This window comes from Sander lucioperca, chromosome 20 (assembly GCF_008315115.2).
Source record: "Sander lucioperca isolate FBNREF2018 chromosome 20, SLUC_FBN_1.2, whole genome shotgun sequence".
Taxonomy (NCBI): domain Eukaryota; kingdom Metazoa; phylum Chordata; class Actinopteri; order Perciformes; family Percidae; genus Sander; species Sander lucioperca.
In genome coordinates, this window is record NC_050192.1 from 6172395 (window position 1) to 6192824 (window position 20430).

General features: G+C 38.9%; 2 protein-coding genes across 4 annotated transcripts in view; one reads left to right on the top strand and one right to left on the bottom strand.

Annotated features, from left to right (window-relative positions):
• Nucleotides 1-9760, bottom strand: part of lin7a (lin-7 homolog A (C. elegans)) — a 34265-nt gene extending 24505 nt beyond the window's left edge. For both annotated transcript variants that reach the window (XM_031313523.2, XM_031313524.2), the window contains exon 1: nt 9623-9760. In XM_031313523.2, the coding sequence (XP_031169383.1) occupies nt 9623-9659 (37 nt within the window). In that variant the 5' untranslated portion in view covers nt 9660-9760. The remainder of the gene's footprint in view (nt 1-9622) is intronic.
• Nucleotides 9761-14773: 5013 nt separating this feature from the next.
• Nucleotides 14774-20430, top strand: part of acss3 (acyl-CoA synthetase short chain family member 3) — a 47668-nt gene continuing 42011 nt past the window's right edge. For both annotated transcript variants that reach the window (XM_031313539.2, XM_031313540.2), the window contains exons 1-4: nt 14774-15099; nt 17191-17335; nt 18044-18232; nt 19598-19732. In XM_031313539.2, the coding sequence (XP_031169399.1) occupies nt 14774-15099; nt 17191-17335; nt 18044-18232; nt 19598-19732 (795 nt within the window). The remainder of the gene's footprint in view (nt 15100-17190; nt 17336-18043; nt 18233-19597; nt 19733-20430) is intronic.

Below are 20430 nucleotides of genomic sequence, written 5' to 3' on the forward strand. Positions count from 1 at the left end.
AGTGATATCTAATCTCTGTCCGTGAAGATTTGTTGCTTAACTGTCACACTGTTTTTCATTCATGCAAGATACTGTTGTGAGAAATTGTGTAAACAAATCAAATTATGATCTTAGTCTTGTATGAAGACAGGTCAAATAAACTGCCTGGTGGGTTATTTCTAGCACATAATATAATGCAAAACAATTCTCTTTTGTTTGTGTCTTCTTTGTAACACAGGTTTGAGCAAACATGTCCCATGAGTGCACTTTAATTCTCTCTGCTCTGCATGCTTGATGTAAAAGTGGGACATTAGATGAGCTGTGTGACTGAACAGAGGAGTGTAAAAAAACAAACAGGGAAAGAGGCATTCAAGGGTGATTGTGTTCCATGACAGAGCAGCTGAGATGACTGCAGGGGATCACAGTTACGTCACATTAAAAGGAAATGATTCCCAATTCACATGTGCAGCGTCCCTTTGCACCCTAATTACACTGACATGCTGAAAGACCACATATATGTCACGTTATACCTTCAGCTGAGAAAAGAGGCTGATAGAATAAATTAAGCATAGTTGAAGATAACACTTCTACAAGTATGTGCTCAACAACACCCACATGGTGTGCCTGTTATATGCACAGTCTATGAATAACTTCAGCTCGAGGGTAATACATGAAATATGATCCCACCCGTGACTAACCAACCCTGCTATACAATAACAACATACATGAACCCCGCTAGATACAACACTTTAACAATTTTGACATAAATAAATAATAAAGTGTATTTCAAACCATGCATTACTATTGACTTCACCAGTGCTTAAACAGGCATTGTATTATACAGAAACACTTTCATATTATGTCTCTTTATGCTTCTCCTCTACATTTCAGTTGCAAATATAGTACTTTTTACTCTTTTTCACTTTTTCAGTGCTTGTACATTTGGGTCCATCTGAAGTGCCTACCAACCCACAAACTCAAATAAGACAACCCAGTCAGTTTTTTGTGGGCTGCCTCGATCAGAAAAAATGGGATTTAACTGGCCATTCAGATTTGTCTCCACTCGAGAACTACCTTTGCAAAGGTTTTTCCTCGCAAGCCAATCAGAGCAGACTGGGCCTTTTCGGTAGGGGGGCTTATAAAGACAGGCTCTTAAACGGAGTGTTTAAAAAAATTATTGTTTGTTGAACATTAAAGCAGGTAACCATGTTCTAGTAGAAACCCAAAATATAATATTGTTATGTTTACAGTGGAACACAGTTAATTGCCGTGAACATCAATGTGTCTTCTCATACATTTGCCATAGTGTCATATAGCAAATATTGTTGTTAATATGTTAACATCATAATATAAAATTTCAACAATGTTGCCCAGCACTACATGTACTATTGCTTAAGCATGTACTAACTGATTGTCTGCCCACCTCTCAGCAGTGAAATTATGCAACAATACTATTATTATTAAGTTCATACGGCAACTTGTTAGCATTCAGTTGCCTATTTACACATCCAGCAGACACCGAGCAACATTAGCATTCACTTGGAGTTGTGTCTCTGTCCACCTGAAGAATGTGAATTCAATATTCCCTCTCCTTTAGCTCTGTTTTGGTTCTCCAGCGACTCCTGAGGGAAATATCTGGCTCTTTAGCTGCTAAATGCTCCACTGTGTTCACCAGCTAGTGGCTAACTTTGCCTGGTCGGTTTTAAGAGTTTTTTTGTTTGTTTTTTGCTGTGAGTGAAATTAAAAGGTTGTGGACCATAAAACCAAAACAATAAGCTGAAAAGTTTAAATGCTGCCAAGTCATGTCATACACATAAATAATAAAAAAAAATTGATTATGCACCTTTAAATTCTGTTTATTATTTGCCAGCTACTCATCCTCATGTCATTCCAGAGCCTGTTATTCCATCCTTGCCCTGCAGTTGGTGTTAGCATTTCTCACTTCTCATCATCACTTGACTGCCACACCCAGCTGCAGCGCGGTTCCCAATATTCTCATCCACCCCTCACTATATATACCTGACCCTTTCTCTCAGTTCTCCACAAGATCGCCTGTTGTGCAACTCAGTCTTAGCATTCTGGCCTTCTTATTCTTGCCTTGCCCTTTTTGTCCTGTTACCAACCCCTGTTTTTAAGCATGGACACACAGTAAACCTTGTTTAAGCTGCTACATAAAATATTTGAACAATTCTGTCATCACTGGACTGGACCAAATCGGTTTCACTGAAAATACAGTGGAGGGAAATCAAGTTCAGTCCTCAAGTGCTTTATTGTACTGTTTTGACTCTCAACCCAGAGACCCGCAGTTTTTGAGCTCGAGGGGATTCAGTGGGTCCAGATGTGTGCAACATCTGTACACCTTTTTTTTCATCCGCCTCAATGAAAACTACGTGCTCAATCTCCATGTTGACAAGTCTGCCAAATTTAGCATTTCTGAAGCAGACTGCATGCAATTAGGTCATTCTCACTCTGTAGTTTGACAGATTCTTCTCCAAAGGAAGAGAAAAGGGAGTTGATGTTGCTGTATCTAAATGAGGATTTCTTTTTTTTAAGAACGGTGACACAAGAAAAAAGTATCTTTCTCTCTCATTATCTGGCAGAAAAAGCTTTGGAAAAAAAACACACCAAATATATCGCAATGTGCACAGAAGAACAGTGACTTGTAATTATAGAGGATATCTTTTTATGTCTTTGAAGAGTTATAACACCAGTCAGAAAAACTTGTGTGCACGCAACATCAAGATAGAGTTACTGTGTAATGTACTACTGCTATATTAGGCAGAGTGATGACACCGGCAGAGATCCTGTCAGCAGTTAATATCCCGCTGCTATACTTTTTCTCATTAGCGATACTTCATGATTAAATGAGATAAGTTCAATGCAGGTTTTTTTTTAATCACGTGACTGTCAAGACCTCACTAATACTTTCTTGGAACAAAGTTTCCATTGTGTGTTGATGATGGAATCACTATTTTGTTCACTACTGCTTTTTTGAGTCCAACAGATCTTTACTGCTGGCTCTTCCCTCCACTTTTATGCTCCCATATCAGTTAAAGTTGTTCTAGTGCTTTACACAGAATTCAAATACGAGTATATCTTCCAAAACGTTTCATGCAATATTCCTTTTCTCTTTCACATCAAACTGCAAGGTCCTGAATAAATGCATCAAGGACTACTGTGTTCGCAAGACGAGTGGGAAGACAATATCCATTATTTGTGTTATTCGCCTAGCAACAGTTCCCATACGACTTTAATCACTTGAACGCCAAACATATAGTGTGCTTGACTTCCCATGTTGAAAATATGACCTCATGACATCAATTTGAAGAAAGTATTACAACACAGATGGGAGTGAGGGGAAACAGGGGAGCTAGCAATACAGTCAATGTTAATGGACCTTAACAATTTGGATTTTTATTAAAAGATTACTAAGCGTTTTAAACAACTGGGGCAAAAATGCTCTTGGCTATTACAGCTACCCTGCTACTTGGATTGAATGCAACAAGTGTCCCTGTCTGTGTGTGTCTCTCTCTCTCTCTCCCTCTCTGGAGGCTGTAGAAAGACTTTGAATTAGAAATCCAAGAATACTAAGAAAAACAGAATAAGGACAAGTTAACAAAGAACAAAAATAATTCCTGGAAAGGAACTTAAAGTCATAGATGGATCATAACAGTGTTAGAGCTTCCAATGGAGTATTGATCCTCTTACTAGTAGTGTAAAGTACTGAATCAGTTGTGATTTCTTACATAACCAATCACATATTGAACAAAACAGTTCTCCCCCAATATGCACAGCTTTAACAATCATGATGATGTACAATATATTATATTATTATAGTAACCACAAAGAGGCTTGTGCTTTGCTTACCTCATCATCACACATTCATTATCTGTACACACACACACACACACACACTCATTTCCCTGAATTCTTCTAACATCAGGCTGACTAAAAAAGGGCATCCTCATCATTTCTTGATTAGAAAAAAAGGCACAGAGCTGAACAAAGCCACAGTGACACGTAATGAAGGCTTCAGCACTCGACAAGGCAAACTGTTGTGGGGATGTGTTCGCACTGGGCAGCGCTCCAGTTTTCTGGTACATTTAGTCAATTTATAACAGTGGCAGAACTGAGCGTTATTCATTTTCAGTACTTAAAAGTGTCATTTTGACAAAACTGCTGCGATGTAAATAAGCTTGCCAAGATCAGGGGCTGAGCTCATTAAACCACTCGTTCGTGATTCAATCTCTGAAAACTGAAGTGAACTCAAATTTCAAATTCTGCTTAGATGACCTTCCTCTGACTCCACTCCTACCTTTTTACCCTGAGAGATGCTATATGGGATGCCATGCGTGCTAGAATAAATTGTCCTGAAAAGGCCTTTGACCTGGGCACTTTCGGTGCCCTTGGCAACTCTGCTGCTAATTCCAACCATAAACACTGAAATAATCACACTCTGAATGAGTAAATTGGCACGACAGAGTTTTACCAAACAAGTCCCATGCCAAGAGAATTAGCTCCAATTTGCCCTACTGCGACGATCCCCTCGAAGCACGACAAATAAATCACTCCTAGAGGGCTAATGGCTCCTTGTGGGAGCCTGTGGTGAGAGCAAAGACCGAAAACATCGCACTTATTGTCTTCTTCATCCTCCCTAATTACTGGACCGTGTCCCTGCAAGACAGTTACTCTGAGAACCTTTATTTCTGTATTAAAAGGAGATGCAATTTCAACAGCTATGAGTGATGTCAGCTTGTCAGCTTATCCTTCCAATTGCTGGTGTGACTGAGAGCATGTGATGGGAGTAAGGTCTGCCGTCAAATCAGTGAACTCACCATGATCTCTCAGAGGGAAAACAAGGACAGGTGCAGTAGAGTGCTGCAGATATTCTCTTCAGTATATTAAGACAGTAGGCTATAAACTGTACAGAGATTGTTTGAGTCACCAAACCTTGACACACAGGAAAGAAAACCAAAAGGAGTCGCCGTACTTGAAGGAGCGAGGGCTTCTTTCTGGAATTGCCAATTTGAAGTGATGTTCAACAGCCTCACAGGGAGGAATGCACTGTAGAGAAACCACTTTCTCAGGCTGACTAAAAAAAGGTCATCCTCATCATTTTCTGATTAGAGAAAAGGCACAGAGCTGAACAAAGCCACAGTGATGTGTGATAAAGGCTTCAGGGCTTGACAAGGCTCCACAACATTGTTGTGTAGATGTGTTTGCACTGGGCAGCACGCCAGTATTCTGCTACATTTAGTCAAGTTATAGTCTGGATCGATGGCGGTTCAATTACCGGATAGTTCTGCCACCGCCAGAAGTTCCGCCGGATGTGTCTCACCTTCTGCTTTCTTTGTGTTTACGTTCTAAACTCCAGTCACTTCGAGAAACAGCAACCACAACCTCCGAGCTAGCAAGCTAACGTTAGACGCTGAAAATGGCAAGTTTTGAAGAAAATTTGGATCGTGCAACAAGGCAGGCCTGCTTGATTCATTAGGGGAATGATTGTAAATGATTATATGTTTACGGTATTTACTCTCTAACTGGGACGTTTTGGGACCGATTGCACATAGCAATACACTGGTAAGAGCAAATTACTTTTACGTTTAACCATGTATCCAGCTATTTTAAATAGCTCCCGTTACTGTATTGTGTGAACAGTTAACTTCAATTAATATTTTATGTGCCGTTTTCTTTGGGGGGGTGCAAATGTTCCACCAAAACAAGTTTCTTTCCGAGACCATTTTGCAGTGGTAGCATCGTTGTGACCAGAGGTTAGTGACGCCCAAGACAATTGTGATTAGTTTAAAGAAATGCAAACAACCCAGACTTTTTTTTTATCCTGTCCAAGAGTGTTATGTGTGGAGTCAATTTATAACAGTGGCAGAACTTGGCGTAATACATTTTCAGTACTTAGAAGTGTAATTTTGACAAAACTGCAGCAATGTAAATAAACACGGCAGATCAGAGGCTGAGCTCATTAAACCATGCGGTCGTGATTAAATCTCTGACAACTGAAGATCCTCTTTTCATATTCTGCTTAGATGACCTTCCTCTGACTCCACTCCTACCTTTGTACCCTGAGAGATGCTATCTGCATGATAGAATACAATTGACCTGGATATCCTTGGTGCCCTTTGCAACTCTCCTGCCAAGCATGCCTCCAGTTTAATTACTCACAGAACCTTTATTTCTGTTTTAAAAGAAGGTGGCTTGGGATATCAACAGCTATGAGTGACGTCAGCTTGTCAACAACCCACTAATCTTTCAAATCGCTGGTGTGACTGAGAGCATGTGATTGGAATAAGGTCTGCCGTCAAATCAGTGAACTCGCCATGATCTCTCAGAGGGAAAACAAGGACTGAGGCATTAGAGTGCCTTCAGTATATTAAGACAGTAGGCTATACACTGTACACAGACTCACCAAACCTTGACACACAGGGAAGAAAACCAAAATACTTAAAAGAGCTCTTTCTAGATGTAGCTTGTAGTGATGTTCAACAGCCTCACAGGGAGGTATCATGTATAGAGAAACCACTTTCAACAGAGAAACTAGCCTCTACAGACCAGAATATGATGCAGCTACAAAATGTTGCATTAAAGAGCACAACCCACTTTTTCTCAAATTGAAAATCATGCTTTTATGTATTCCAAAGGTATCAGCGAGCTCTATCGCTCTGTCGTTCTACCTATATAAGCAACAGACGAATTCAACAAGTTCACTGCTGTATTTTTGGGGTTATCAAAGGTAATTCTGGGAAATTGAGGAAGCCACTAACTGAAGCACAAGTACTGTAGATAATCTTTGACAGGCTGATAATACTTAGAGTGCAGTTTTCTTTTAATCAGACACTGTCTAGATATGCACTATAGTTCTTCAATTATTTTGAGATGTAGATATGCACGTTATGAGTCAGCTGCTAATATAGGTCATGCATTTCATTCACAGTATAGTCAATTCTCTTTTAGGGCGAATTTGATGTTTTAGCCATGCTAGCAGCGTGATACTATGGATGCCACTGTCGATCGGTTGGTCCATCATTTTAAGTTCAGACTGAAACATCTCAACTTAACTACTGAATGCATTGGCATGTCAAATAACTCAAGTTTTTCCTTAACTTTTGACCTAGTATCATCAGATCGCTACAATTTCAATTGCCCAATAATTTGGTTTGTGAACAAAAACCAGCAGAACCAATGACGTTTCCATCAGCCTCAGCTGCACTTTGTATTTAATGCTAAAATAAGATGTTGAACATAGTGAACATTATACCTATTAAACATCAATATGTAAGCATTTTTTATTGAGAGCATGTTACATGCTGGTGTTAGCATTTAGCTCGCAGCTATAGCTTAAGACCTTTAGTGTAGTTTTGTTAATACAACTTGCAATTATTGCACACAGACAATCTCTCTTCTGGCAAATGGTTGCAAAACTAGTGTCACTCATTCTTTATAAGTTTTTGACAAAATTCCTTGACCAACAACAACTGAGATACACCCACAGTGACCTCTGCTCTCACTATTTCATATCAAAAAGGCTGTCATCTCTGAGACTTGCCTATTTGTAGTCAAATGCCAGCTCGACAGAGAATGCAGACTGGTTTTAATAAAATATTCAGGAAGTTCTTGATATAGGGGTCTGCTGTTTGCTTATTGCAGTCATTTCCTCCGACAATAACAGGAAGGCCAGTGATGTGAGATCCTTTCATCCTGCTGTGACCAAACAAGCCAAGTGGGAGCTCTGGAATGAAACCTCTCTATCTGTTTCCTCCCTGCGTGTGTTTGACAAACTCAGCAACTCAGCAGCTATAAAGAGTTCTCCCCACACGAGACGGGACTACCTTTTCATTAGCAATTATAGTGTTTTCTCATAGTGGCAGCAGCTTAAAACAAGATAGCCTGTAAAGCTGCCTCTCTCTCTCTCTCTCTCTCTCTGACAGCTCCTGTGTGAAACTATCATTATGACTGCTCCTGCCATTACAGCTGCCCGCCGCTGACTGGTCGAATTCATGCCACAGCATGCAAATATGGATCAGCCCCCCCTGCATACATGCTGAGGTCACGTCTGAATCATTGCCCCAGCAAATGACTATGATCAGATAAGGATGAATTTTACCAAGATGGAAGACATTCCCCTTATAGCCTCAGTGTTTAAAAGCTATCAGTACAGCTAAGCCCTTGATGAGTGGTGAGTTGGAAAGGAGTGGGTTGTATTGTTTATCTGTTTGCCTGGTGTAATCTTAGACTCATTTCATTAACTCTGCATGGTATAGCACTTCTGCACCGAGCAGATTGTGCATCAGTAAAGCTTGACTGCCCACAAGCATTACACTTTAGTGAAGAACAAATTGGAATTGAGCACATGGAAGAAAAAATAAATCTAATTCTAATAGCAGAAAATGATCAATTGTGGCTAATTACTTGGATTCCAGACAACAAGTGACACCAGTCAGATTAATTCCTGCATAATTATTTATGCTCCCATCAGATAAAGTGTATTTATAGTCATCTCCTGTGGCTTGAAAGTGACTTGGGAGCTGATGCTAGCTTTACTCGGCACAGAGGAAATAGCTCTCCTTTCTCTATATTTGACAGCATCCTTTTCCCATGCAAGGCTTGTGCAACATTCCTGTACATTTTTCCAGATGATATGCATTTGGTATGAATGTAGGACTGGGATTTCTTTCACTTGTGATCTAAAAAAAAGGTCAGTGAGCTTCTCAGGCATGTATAAAAAACAGTTTACTTAAAAGCTGTATAAAATATCCCAGTGGTATTACTATGATATTACTAAGGGGACTTTAAATGTATTGTAAGTATTTTCTTTAAGGAGGGAAATAAAACAAATGCTAATTATGCGAAATTGATCTGGGAGGCATTACTACCATACAGTATGAATGAGGTCAGGGGATGCACAAATAAGTGTTTAAGTCCCATGGTCTACAATTACATACGCCAGCTGAGCTCTTAAACACTACCTGTGGTGCATTAGCAAAACAGGCTGAGTACCACCATCTCAATATAACATTAGGCTTTCATTGCAATGTGCTTGCATATTGTTGCTTCCAACAAGTGCAAAAAGACAACAACTAGCCTACGTCCTGTACATATTCCTGGCTTGCACCTACCCAATTAAAATACAAAAGTTGTCTCCTATATGACAAAGTAGATTTTCGTGCCAAAGTATAAAGAGTAGCCTACATCTGCGGCTTAATGTTTACAGATGAGAGCAAAAAGCGAGCTGTAACGGGATAATATTACCGAGGAGGTTACATAATAAAGATGGGAATAAACGAAACGCTCTGTAAGGGTGTCCATTTGTCAAACGGATGATGGTGAATTAATGTGTGTGGCCATAGAAGACCCCGTTATAATTTAACAGAAAAAATAACGAGCGCTCCTTTCTGCAAAATACACGCACGGAACGGACAGGCTGGGGACGTTTTCATTTAGAATAGCTCGAGCTCATATTGACTTGAAATAACGACCCGTATAAACACAATCTGTAGGAAACAAACACCGGCACAAACACCTGGATCTACCCTGGGTTGACAGTTCCTTGCCGAAGTTTAAAAAAATAAAACGCGGAAAAAAACCCTCAGATGACAAGCACAATTCGCAAAGCTCCGATCGAGCGCCTTACCTCGATCCAGAGAGAGCGGTTGGACCACTGTCGCCATGACTGTTGTTTACTGGAGACTGGAGACTACAGGAGCTGCAGCATCACACACAGAGAGAGAGAGAGAGAGAGAGAGAGAGAGAGAGAGAGAGAGAGAGAGAGAGAGATGAGGGTATGTTGGGAGTGGTTGGGAGGTTGGGATTAATCTACCTCCATCCTCATGAAATCTCATGACCTGGCATTGTTTGCACATGAACATCAGTTTACAATACATACGCACTACAAATAAAATCCATCTTGACATGAACAGGCAGGACTGTCCACTAGGCCTACTATAAAATAGATATGGTACCTTGTTAAAGATTTTCTTGACATGCAATCTGCCACAGTAAGTGAAATTATCATTTAAACCATTCACTAGTTGTTGGTTCACACGTTTTAATAATTTGATTTCTAACACTCATCACTTGATTAAATGTGCTTATTAAAAGTGACGATATTGCATGCGAGTATTTGAGTGGATTTCAACCACTATAAAAACCTAAATAAAAGGCACAGATCTGCTCAGGAGACAGATGTATCACCAGCACACTTTATGGCCAAAAAGTATGAGGACACTCGTACAAATGATGTGTTTGCTGAACTTTTTGTTACAAAATCATGGGCATTAATATGCTGCTATTACAGCATCCACTCTTCTGGTGTCAGGCTTTCCATAAGATCTTGCTGCAGGAAGTTGCTTGCATTTGACAAGTACACAAAAGTATGTGCATATATACTGTACTTTTGGCCATATAGTGTATCTCCTAAATCAGAGCAGCATTTAAGACAACTGTTCTCTCTTACCTACTGTAGGAAACTGATGAACAATACTCTGAGTCCCCAGTCATTGTTCACAGAAGTCAACCTGGTTTGTACACTCTTAGTCTCTAAATGATGTGTGTCTCTGTGCCTGCATGTGTAAATGCTTAGCCGTGTATGATCCACTCATCAATTGTACTTCAGAGATAAGTTGATTGCAACCGCGCTTGCTTGCCATTAAGGTTTATGGAGAATCACTAAGCCATGCTGCCTGTTATCTCCTCCCTTGGCTACACTGCCTGCAGCCCGATAAGGACTAAATGATGGTAGTGAACCTTTGTTGGAGGGCTTAAGGATTAATCCTCATGTTTATGTGCTACCACAGAACAGAGCAAACCACTGACTCTTCATCTACTGTAGATCTGCTGCCTAATGGTGCCTGCTGCTGTGGCATATCTCATACCTGGCCAGTCATTGTACTCGACAGAAGCAGTACTCAACAAAAACAAGCAGCAAATCTCGAGGTGTGTGGGGGGGGGGGGGGGGGCAGAGTCACATGGCTCACAAACCATGACCGCAATGATAAATGTAAGCTGTAAACACGACTACACACCTGAGGCAAGGACCAATATTTGGGCTTCCATGGCTGTTCAGATCAAAATCCACAATATCATATTGACACTGAAATCATTTCAATCTCATTTATCTTGCTTGCATGAAAAAAATAATCACTTTATACCCATTTGAGAAACAATTACCTCACACTCAACCTCACTTTACTTCAAATTAATTATTAGTATGTCCAAGAATGACATTTTAAAAATGTCACATCGATGTATTTCTGCTGATTTCAGATTCAATTTTCATCATCTTTAAGCATTTTAGGGAATATTCTGTCATCGTAATGTGCTCTGTTTTTGATTCGTTACTAAACCTAATCATACAGTCCATATGTGCTGCTGGTGAATTCCAGCCACCCACGGTTCCACCCAGCTGCACGCAGATGTAAACTGGTGGCAAGTGGTGGGCTGGACGGATGGTTGGAGAGGGTGACGGCTTATAGAGAGTGCACGGAAAGAGGGCACAGAGAGATTACAGGCTCTCACCCATATGGGCTGGAATACAGTTCTGCTTTTTTTTAAGAGGTGGGATTACGCTGCAGTGCTCTTAAAGCCCTTCAACTGTAAGTGAATGGATTTCTGAAAGGTCTCCTCTCCCACCAAAGGAGATGCAAATATAGATGACTGGACTGAAGTATATTTGCCTATCAGATCAAAGCTCAAAACAGTGTCAGAGAGTTTGTAGGCACCATTACAGTCAGTGCAAAACAAATTCAACAGGTCATTGAAGGAATAGTTAATAATTTTAGGAATTATGCTTATCGTTTCTTGCTAATAATTAGATGAGAAGATCGAGACCACTCTCATGTCTGTACAGTATATATAAAAAATAAAGCCAACAGTCAGTTATGTTAGCTTGGCATAAATACTGAAAACAGAGGGGAAACAGCCTGGCTCTGCCCACAAAGAACAGAATCTTCGTACCAGCAACTCAAAAACTACTAAATGTACATGTTATACATTGTTTGTTCAAAACGAAAAGTATAAAAATGTCAAGTCATGGTTTGATGGGGAATTATGTGCCAGGTGATTTCTTGGCCTTATCAAAACAGAACATTGGGTAATGAATTTTCATTTTTATTCTCATGCTTGTGCAGCATGACTGTGATCTACATGGAATGTTGCACTGGGGGGAAAAAAAGATGAAATTTCCTGGTGACCTGATCAAATCTCCAAAAAGAATGTATTTATGTAATAGTTTGTGTTATGGTTTCCCTGCATGATGTGACAGGCTGCTCTGTTGTTTATTACCAAGCTTCATTGGGCAGTTGCTGATAGGTAATGAAAGTGGATCGTAATGTAAAGAGGGAGGTATACTGATAGACATTCAAAAAATTCTATTTCTTTTCTAACAAGGCAAATCGACACAACAAAAATACAATTTCTTTTAAGGGAACAACTGAGCCGGGCAGGTTGGAGGGCCACAGGTTGGAGTTGAACCGGTGGCCACTGCGTCAAGGAGTAAACCTCTACATATGTGCACCTGCTCTACCAACGGAGCTAACCCAGCCACACACTGGCTCACTTTGTTGCTAGCACCAGCTCATTTCATTTGAGAAGAAAGCTAATGGGAGTATATTCTCCCTCTTGTCACATTATTACATATCATGAAATTAGGAAATTCACTGCCACTTTTTATCTGGCATTTAAGTTGCTCATAGACAACAGTAAAAATAATAAGACATCTATTTATATTGAGCTACAGCCCGTCTTACACATCTCTGTGTGAATGCTTAGAAAATCTGTCAACTCTTCTTATCTTCATCTCCTGCTTTGACTAGCATTCAATGAGGGAATAATCAATACGGATAATGGCTTTTACCCAGACTTACATCAACAAATGATAAAGTGTCCCTCGTATTTTGCATGTTTAATGCAAGTAAGTAATGACATATCGGTTATTCTAAACTCTGAATAATGTTGACTGAAATCATTGCCAAGCCTTTCTGCCGAATGCTGTGGCTAAAACCCATTCCACATGTAATACGGCAATCATTATCTTTTATTATCAATCCATGTTCAAACACTCTGCGGGTAAAAAAAAACACTGCTTGGAGATTAATAATTTGTAGATAACTCTTGTAATTTGCCTCCTACTGTTTCTGAAGGGCAGATGTTTGATTCCTGATTCAAAAGATTCACACTCATTACCTCAAATCAGAGAAGAGGGCAAGATGGAGGGGCCATAATGAACCATCTTGGATTTCGGTTTAGGCCAGGCTTTGCAAGGAGGTATTAGTTAGTGCTCTGTGTGCATGTCTGGTGCCAGAGACTATTAGAATGATATGCATTCTGCCAATAGCATCTGCACTGTTATAAAAAGAGTTATGGCAGTGCCTGGGGGAGCAATGATTTACTGAGACATTTTGGCTGGACAAATTACAGCATGAGGGGAGAAGGGAGGCATTCTTTCCCTGTCAAAGTTTGTTTATAGTTAGAAATGAATATAGATTGTAACTTATGCTCTGTTGAAATGTGATTTGAATCAATATGTGGTAAAAGACCAACACAGGTTAAAGCCACAAGATAAGACAGGGATGTGATGGATTTAAGAAGACCTTCATCATTAATTTAGAATGTAATGTTCTGTTGGCAAAAAGGTTTGAATAGGTGCTGTGTTTAAAAATTATAGATTTTGTCTGTCACTTGGGACAAAGAATTCACTGCAAACCGCTGTAAAAGTTCCAAGTTGCTCCTCCAATTTCATTTTAAATCCCACGTTTGGTGAGAAATGTAATAGCTGCAAGGCAATACAAACAGTTTCTGGGAAAGTGCATCATCCTTCCAGAACTGTGGAAAACACTGCTCTGCATGTATATATAGAAACAGAGGACCTGAAATATCAGATGGATGAGTTACTCAACCAGGGGCACTTGTATGCATGGGACATTTCCAGGGGGTCAGCTGGATTATGGGTATTTACCAGCAGCTTGGATGATGACAGTGACGAAAGAGATGTAGGCTACGCAACACCATCTGAGAGGACACAGTGCTGCTGCTGCTCGTGTGGCGTGACAGGATTGCACAAGCTGCTGTTGTGATGAGACCAGAACAAGTGACTCAGCTTATTTGTTATAAGTTGACTTTATACAACAAACCCAATTATGTTCATAAATATCCTAAAACAAGCCCCTATACATGCATTCCCTGGTCAGTTTAAGCAGAGGTCTTTGCATTCTTAATAGGAGATGGGTTATTGATGCCACCCTGAGGACCATGAGAGTTTAATGTTAATGCTTCAGCTATAGCAAACAAATTGCTTTGTGATGGAAATGAGCTTCAACCCAAGTAAATATCAATGATTTCTTCTTGTTTTGCACAATAAAAGACATGCTAAATAGCCATTCCTGTAATGTGTTGGTGATTGTGAGGTTAAAACTGTGATTTTCATTTCAGGCCTATGCCCCGGCCCGAAAATAACAAAATGTAAACATTATTTCAAAGCATCTCCCACATATTTTTGTATAAATATTTTGTACGATTTGTAACACTGTTTGTACTTAAGACCAGTTTATGCGTTGTGTAACAGTTTTGAATGCGGCCCAAGCTCCTCCTGCATCAACTACATCCAGTTCATAGTGCGAATTCCTTGCGGGTATTGTGGATTCCTCGAAGGATCAGGCTTCCCTCCCTTTACGTGATCCCGGATGACGCTCAGAATTGAATCGTAGAAGCAGGTCCTTCGCCTGCAGGAAAACACTTGGAAGCAGGAGAAACGCGTGAAAGTTTATCTTTTAAAATAACTACAGCAGCAATGCACTTTCAAGTAAAACATCTACTGCGCCTGAATCGCTGCGTGTCCGTTCAGCGCAAGAGGACACTCGGGAAGACACTGTGGGCTGTGTCCGCAGCAAAACAACGTGGCGTAACACAAGCAGGAGCGCATGCATCTGCAGACATCGAGAAGTATTTCGCCCTCCAGTGCAGCAGAAGCTATGCATCTGACACGGCGTACAACCGAGCCTTCGCCACAGCCAGGGACAAGCCCGAGGCATTCTGGGGTGAGGTGGGACAGGATATAAACTGGTTTGAGCCGTGGAGTAAAACTTTGCACGTTGAGGATCCAGTGTTTCCAAACTGGTAGGTTGTTAATGTTACAAGCGAACAACACGGCAATGAACATTTTTTGTGTGCAACACTTCTATATAAGAAGTGTAATTTGCATCCAAAGGAAACGCTGCTAATAAACTTGCGCTTTACTGCAACCTATCTCCTTAAAAAGTCCGACTCCCAGTTCCCCGTGGACCTTGAAATCTAGGAAAATATGGGAGCTTGAGGAACATGAAACTAGACCTCGAAATAACAATTTAATAATAAAATCACTGAATCACAATTCACCAGTAGGATATTTGGATATTTTTAGTTATGACAATCACATTACCAGAATGAATGACAACCACGATTTAAAGGGACGTATTTCAATTATCCCAGCAAATTATTATTATTTTTTATATATATATATATATATATATATATATATATATATATATATATATATATATATATATATATATGTATGTATATATATATATATATATATATATATATATATATATATATATATGTGTGTATGTATGTGTATGTATGTATATATGTATGTGTATGTATGTATATATGTATATATGTATGTGTATATATATATATATGTATACATATATATGTATGTATGTATATATATATGTATATGTATATATATATATATGTATATATATATATATATATATATATATATATGTATATGTATATATATATATATATATATATATATATATATATATATATATGTGTGTATATATATATATATATATATATATATGTATATGTATATATATATATATATATATATATATATGTGTGTATATATATGTGTATATATATATGTATGTGTGTATATATATGTGTATGTGTGTTATTCTGGAAAAATGCAGACATGTTTCCATAAAAATTAGACTGGAATAAAACATATTCCATGGAGTTTTTTCTTCTTTTTGAGTTTTAATGGCGGTTGGCAAACTAGCAATAGCTGCATTACCGCCACCTAGCTACAACATATGTAGCTAGGCCTTGCTACATTTTTGTTAATTTGTAGTTAATATAGCCGAAGTGACATTTCTCATTTGCTTTATTAGAAGTAAGAAAAACATATAATTGTAAATATGAAGTAATGGTTAAAAAAAGTGATTGTGATATTAAAACAAAACCTATAGCCTACATTTTCGGTGGCGAATCTTACAAGACAAGCTATTAGTATGATAAGCATACTGGCTGCCATCTTTGTTTGGCCTTTCATCTTTTTGCTGGGTTAAGGTTAAAATTAAGGATTCCTTTCTTCCATTTGGGTAGAGGGTGTTTGAAATGTCTTCAAATATCGTAAGTAAAACGACTTCCTTTGTGTCTTGTACCATTGAGAAAAGTATTGCTAGCTAAAGCTTACCCTAGCTAACAACAGAAAAGGCTTGTCGGGCATAAACTGGGGCTAACGTTACACATTATACAAATTTCACCAAATATTACTTTAAAATAATTGAGAAGTGCTTATATTTTAAGTCCAAGTAAATTATGATGTTTACTAGATGGATAAAAAGTTCTGTTTTTAGCGGGTAAATTTAACAAGCAAATCTTTTTAAAATGCACAACACATTGAGAATAAAAGTGAACTTTAAAACGTTTTTTCTTGTTTGTGTATTTGGTGGGTGGGGTTGTCAATTATACCATCTAGTGTGGTAGAAAAAGCCAGAGCTGCCTGAATCTGGTACTGTTATGTTAAAATGAAGGACACAGCCACGTGTCTCTCTGGCTTCCAAAACAGCAGATTCCAGACACCATCTGCTCAACCTGCTTGCTGCTCTTTAGCCATATGCACACGACCAGAATGAATTGGAACTGTCGCTTTCTCAAGTGCATTGATTTATGTACTGCTGGCAAAAGCAACTGCACATGTTTAAGCTTGAAGTGGTTTTATCAAGCTGTGTCCCTACCAGCCCAAAATATACACTTCAGAACAATATAGAGATAAGTTGTTAGAGGCGGTGGCATATTCTTTTCCACCTAACATGTATTTTAGTGATATATTTATAAACTTATAGTATATATTTGCATGTTTGAAAACATATATTGTTCATATCTGATTTTTAAACATTGTTGTTGGTTAATTGTGTTTGTCTCTGTCAGGTTTGTTGGAGGGAAGTTGAACATGTGCTACAATGCTGTGGATCGTCATGTAGAGAGCGGCCGTGGAGAGCAGCCTGCCATCATTTATGACAGCCCAGTGACTGGAACTAAACAGATCATCACTTTCAGGGAACTTCAGGACCAGGTAAATAGTATTATTAGAAATAGTATTATTCGAGGCAGAAGTCACAGAGCTGAACAACATAAAGAGCTGGAGTAGTCACTTTTTTTAAAACCTGATCTGGACAGCCAGAATGTGTGCTAAAAAAATTGATTGTGGGACATGCAAGTAACCTTTAGTTGAATTTTGAGCACTAAAATAAGAATTGGTCAGTGTTACCATGATGATAAAAATATTTTCTATCCTTCAAATGAGACAGTTGGCCAAGATTTTCGGTCGAGGCCGTGACAAAAAAGGGAAATTGTTAACTTGATTGACATTTGGGCAGATGCTTCAGCTCAATCAAGACTCAATTACATGTACTATAATAAAAGTGTGATATTCACCGTTCTTTGCCCTCAGAGCAAAAAGACACTTAATTTAATTTAATTTGATTTATTTTAATTTAATTTACAAAAAGAGATTGAGTTATTTCATTTGTCAGATTATGTCCAATTGAAGGCAATAGGTAATAGACTTAAATTCACACATTTTTTGCATTAATAACTCAAAAACCATGCACAATATCCAAAAAACGAACCCAGATCCACAGTGTGTCTCTATTACATCACTTGTTTATGTTGGTATGTTATAGTAGTCATGAACAAAATCTAAAAAGGATATTTGAAAGAGAAACTCAGCCAAAATGCATGTTGATATTCAGTTCTCTGCATTGTCTGTGTTTTGATCTAGGTGTCCAGGTTAGCAGGCGTCTTAGCGAAGTATGGGGTACAGAAAGGAGACCTGGTAGTCATTTACATGCCTATGGTGCCACAAGCCATGTTCACCATGTTGGCCTGTGCCCGGATCGGTGCCACCCACAGCCTTATCTTTGGCGGCTTCGCTTCCAAAGAGCTTTCTGTCCGCATTGATCATGCCAAGGTTAGACAATCTTGTTATTCACCTTGTGGTTGAGATGTATCTTTTCATGAGCCATGACAACAGGACTACATGATCTTTATTAATTCAATGTCACTCTTCAGTACCTTGAACACTCATTAAAAACTGATGGCAGGCTGATATGATGACTCTTTGTTCTTTTTATGTGCTTATATGAAGCAGGGGAAAAACATTGCTGCAACTAATAATTTTCCAATTCGCATTTTCATACGCTTTTAGTAATGTGCACCATTAAACCTGCACAATATATCTGAATCACTGAAATCTCTAGAGGTGCCTGAGGCTTCTTTGTTTTTGTAAGCTCAAAATTAATCATTCACAGTGGAAAGCACTTGGCTTGCCTTTTTTCTCTCGCAACCATACACTAAAGAATGATGTCAATACCGCGTTAATATGGATCCCACGCAACTTCTAGGCAAGTCCCACCCTACGAAGCGGCCCGATTAAGGTTAGGATAGCGGACTGGTCAGGGGATAGGACCTGAACAAATCGGGTTCCGTTACCTTGCGTTAGCATGGACGTCTGGCCAATAGGAGAGTGTGAATGCTACTGAAGGACGAGTCTTGCCTAGAAGTTGTGTGGCTTCCATAATAACACGTAAATACCATCTGCACTGAGATATTTGTTAACGGGGCACCGGAAGAATTATTGGACCATTCTGACATTTTGACAGGGACTGTTTGTGGAGAGGATGATCTCTTTTCACTGTTGTGTTTATATGCACATATGAAGAAATACAGTATTATTAAGTATTTCCACCAGCTACTTGATCCAGTGTTTAAACTCTTATTGTTGAGGTACTCACCAGGAGACATTTAATATTGAGGAATTGTTGACTCAGTTATTTTCAGATGAATAGGTGATAGGATCTACATACAATATGGACAAGGGCACTCTTTGTATAAATTAATTTCCCTTTGCAATTCAGCAGTAAAGCAGACAAGAGGCAAGTGAAAGATCTTAAGCATCTCTGTAACTGAGTGTCCCATTTAGGGGCCATCTCCTTCAAAGTTGTGGCGTATGTGCATCAAACTTTAAAATCTAAAAAGTTACAGGAAATATAACCCTGTAGGAACACCTCAGGTGTTGTAAGCCTGCTATTTAATATGGAATCATCACACACATGTTAAAATGGTTTATGTGAACTGAATTTGGTGCAACACTGGAGGGTTGCCATAGGCAGACTCATACCACTAATACCGGTTAAAAATGCAGCAAAACAAATATTCAAGCTAGGTATGACGGGAGCACTAGATTCTGTTTCTAATATAGCTATAGAAACATGATGCTGTAAGTTCTTGACATTTTATCGCAATGAAATTCTCACCTGATTTCTGTGTTTCTCAGCCCAAGCTGTTGGTTACGGCCTCATTTGGTATCGAGCCAGGCAGAAGAGTGGAGTACATCCCTCTGGTGAAGAAGGCCTTGGAGCTGAGCTCTTACAGGCCCTCTAAAGTCCTCATCTACAACAGGCCTAACATGGTAAGAATCACAAAGCGTCATTAAGCTTAACATGTCAATGTGGTGTCGTTTCTAAACCTGCTTTCTTTGTGACAGAATGTAAATGCATCTGAAATATGGCAGCCATATGTAAACCTGATTACTTTAGTCACTGTAAAGCTGCTGTTGGGAGAAAAGGTTTTCCCAAGGCTAGTGGTTGCATGTTAAAGGCTAGTGGTTGCAGTTTTTTTTAAAGATATATTAGAAAGTATTTAATCATTTAACTAAATTCAAAGCATAATATTTTAAAGGATTATTGCCTAGACTCGTATCAAAAGATGAAATTATGTATCGCTGGTTCAAGTAGATAAAAGAAAGTTTGAAAAAAATGTGTAGTATGTTTGCAGCTGAGGAATGGAGGTTGCTGCTGGTCACAGTTCCAGTTTGGAAGCAGGCTGAGCAGGGCTGAATGATTATACAGTGCAGCACACAATTATGCATTAATATGGTGACGGAAAGCTAAAATTTTCTTTACCTTCACACAACCATAAAAGAAAAACATTGAATTTTAGGCCTAGAAATATATAATTTTGTCTTGAAATTGATTGCAATCATTCTTCACGAAATGAAAATTTTCTGTCCTCCATGTCTCAGTTCAAATTTGTTGTCAGTTATGCCATGTACCTCTGTCTGACTCTGTGTTCTTAAATTAACCGTACACAATGTATTTGATCTGGTTT